General features: G+C 38.1%; 1 protein-coding gene across 1 annotated transcript in view; it reads left to right on the top strand.

Annotated features, from left to right (window-relative positions):
* Positions 1–6: 6 nt before the first annotated feature.
* LOC106942128 (von Willebrand factor A domain-containing protein 5A-like) overlaps positions 7–1,297 on the top strand; it is a 21,881-nt gene continuing 20,590 nt past the window's right edge. Inside the window, exons 1-3 of the mRNA XM_015025311.1 lie at positions 7–225; positions 787–875; positions 1,077–1,221. Coding sequence (XP_014880797.1) covers positions 7–225; positions 787–875; positions 1,077–1,221 — 453 coding nt within the window. The remainder of the gene's footprint in view (positions 226–786; positions 876–1,076; positions 1,222–1,297) is intronic.

Here is a 1,297-nt window from a genome sequence, read left to right as displayed (position 1 = left end):
AGGTTTATGTTTTTTTTTTGTTTTTTTTTCCATCTCCAACATGTTCCAGGCTCTCTGATGGGTGATCCAGTGGTGATGGTCAGCCTTTACCCAGAGTTCCCCCAATCAGTGATGTCCTCACTCGCCACCTGTGGAGAGTTTGTGTTCTTGGTGGATCGATCAGGAAGTATGGGCTGCAGCATGAATAACAGCACACCACAAGAAACTCGTATTAGCAGTGCAAAGGTATTTATCCATGTTTTACTGGGATAGTTCAAATTACTTTAGAAGGGCTTTTGTTGAGAGTTGATGATTTACAATATCTTACGTCATGTAAGATATTACCAAATGTAATATCTTACAAAATCTAGTGTCTTACCTCTTGTAAGATATTACGTTTAGTAATATCTCACAATAGATAAGATATTAGTCATCACTTCTTAAGAGACACCTGGTTGTCAAACAAATATATGTCTTTTTGGACTTTACGAGCCACCGTAGCTGAGGGATTGTGGTTAAAATTAGCATGTATGTTTTGCGCTACTTCACGGGGTAATTGCAGTGAAATCGTACCTGATCTAACCATTGCAATTTTTCCACAACGATCCAAACCAAATAGTGCAAAACAAATCCTCATTCTTGTGTCTGACAAAAATAATGTGTGAATATTTCTTAATCACTGACTGACACAAACTACTGCTGCACCTTCAAAGAATCTTAAATACATTAATTAAATTGAACTACACCATTATGTAATTTGTTTCCTTCTCTCTCTAAGTGTGTTCTTCACTTCTTGTCTTTCTTTAGGACACTCTGCTGCTCCTGTTGAAGAGTTTACCAATGGGATGCTACTTCAACATTTACAGTTTTGGATCCTCCTTTGAACACATCTTCCGGTGAGTGACATCTAACTCCCAATCCTCAACACCAAGTTTCAACAAGTTTCTTTTTTTATTTCATTTTCCTTTTACTAACCCTTCCACAGAAGATTTCATGTAAAACTGTAACTTGGTGATAGTTTTAAGAGATTATAGCCGTTTTGTGGCTTTTGATATTTATCATGATTTTATTTGACATATCTCCTACTTTTCTGGCAGTACGAGTGTGGAGTACAGTGAGAAGACCATGAAGGAGGCTCTGGAAAAGGTTGAAAAGATGGAGGCTGACCTTGGAGGAACAGAGATTCTTCAGCCTCTCAAACACATTTACAGCCAAGCCTGCATTCCCAAACATCCTCGGCAGGTCAGCTGATATTGCACCAAACCTGTTTTATCATTTTAGTCTTGCATAAACAATGTGGTTGTTCGGAACAACTCCT

This window comes from Poecilia latipinna, unplaced genomic scaffold (assembly GCF_001443285.1).
Source record: "Poecilia latipinna isolate Pla-1442-1.1 unplaced genomic scaffold, P_latipinna-1.0 Scaffold4061, whole genome shotgun sequence".
Taxonomy (NCBI): Eukaryota; Metazoa; Chordata; class Actinopteri; order Cyprinodontiformes; family Poeciliidae; genus Poecilia; species Poecilia latipinna.
This window is presented reverse-complemented; position numbering and strand designations above follow the sequence as displayed.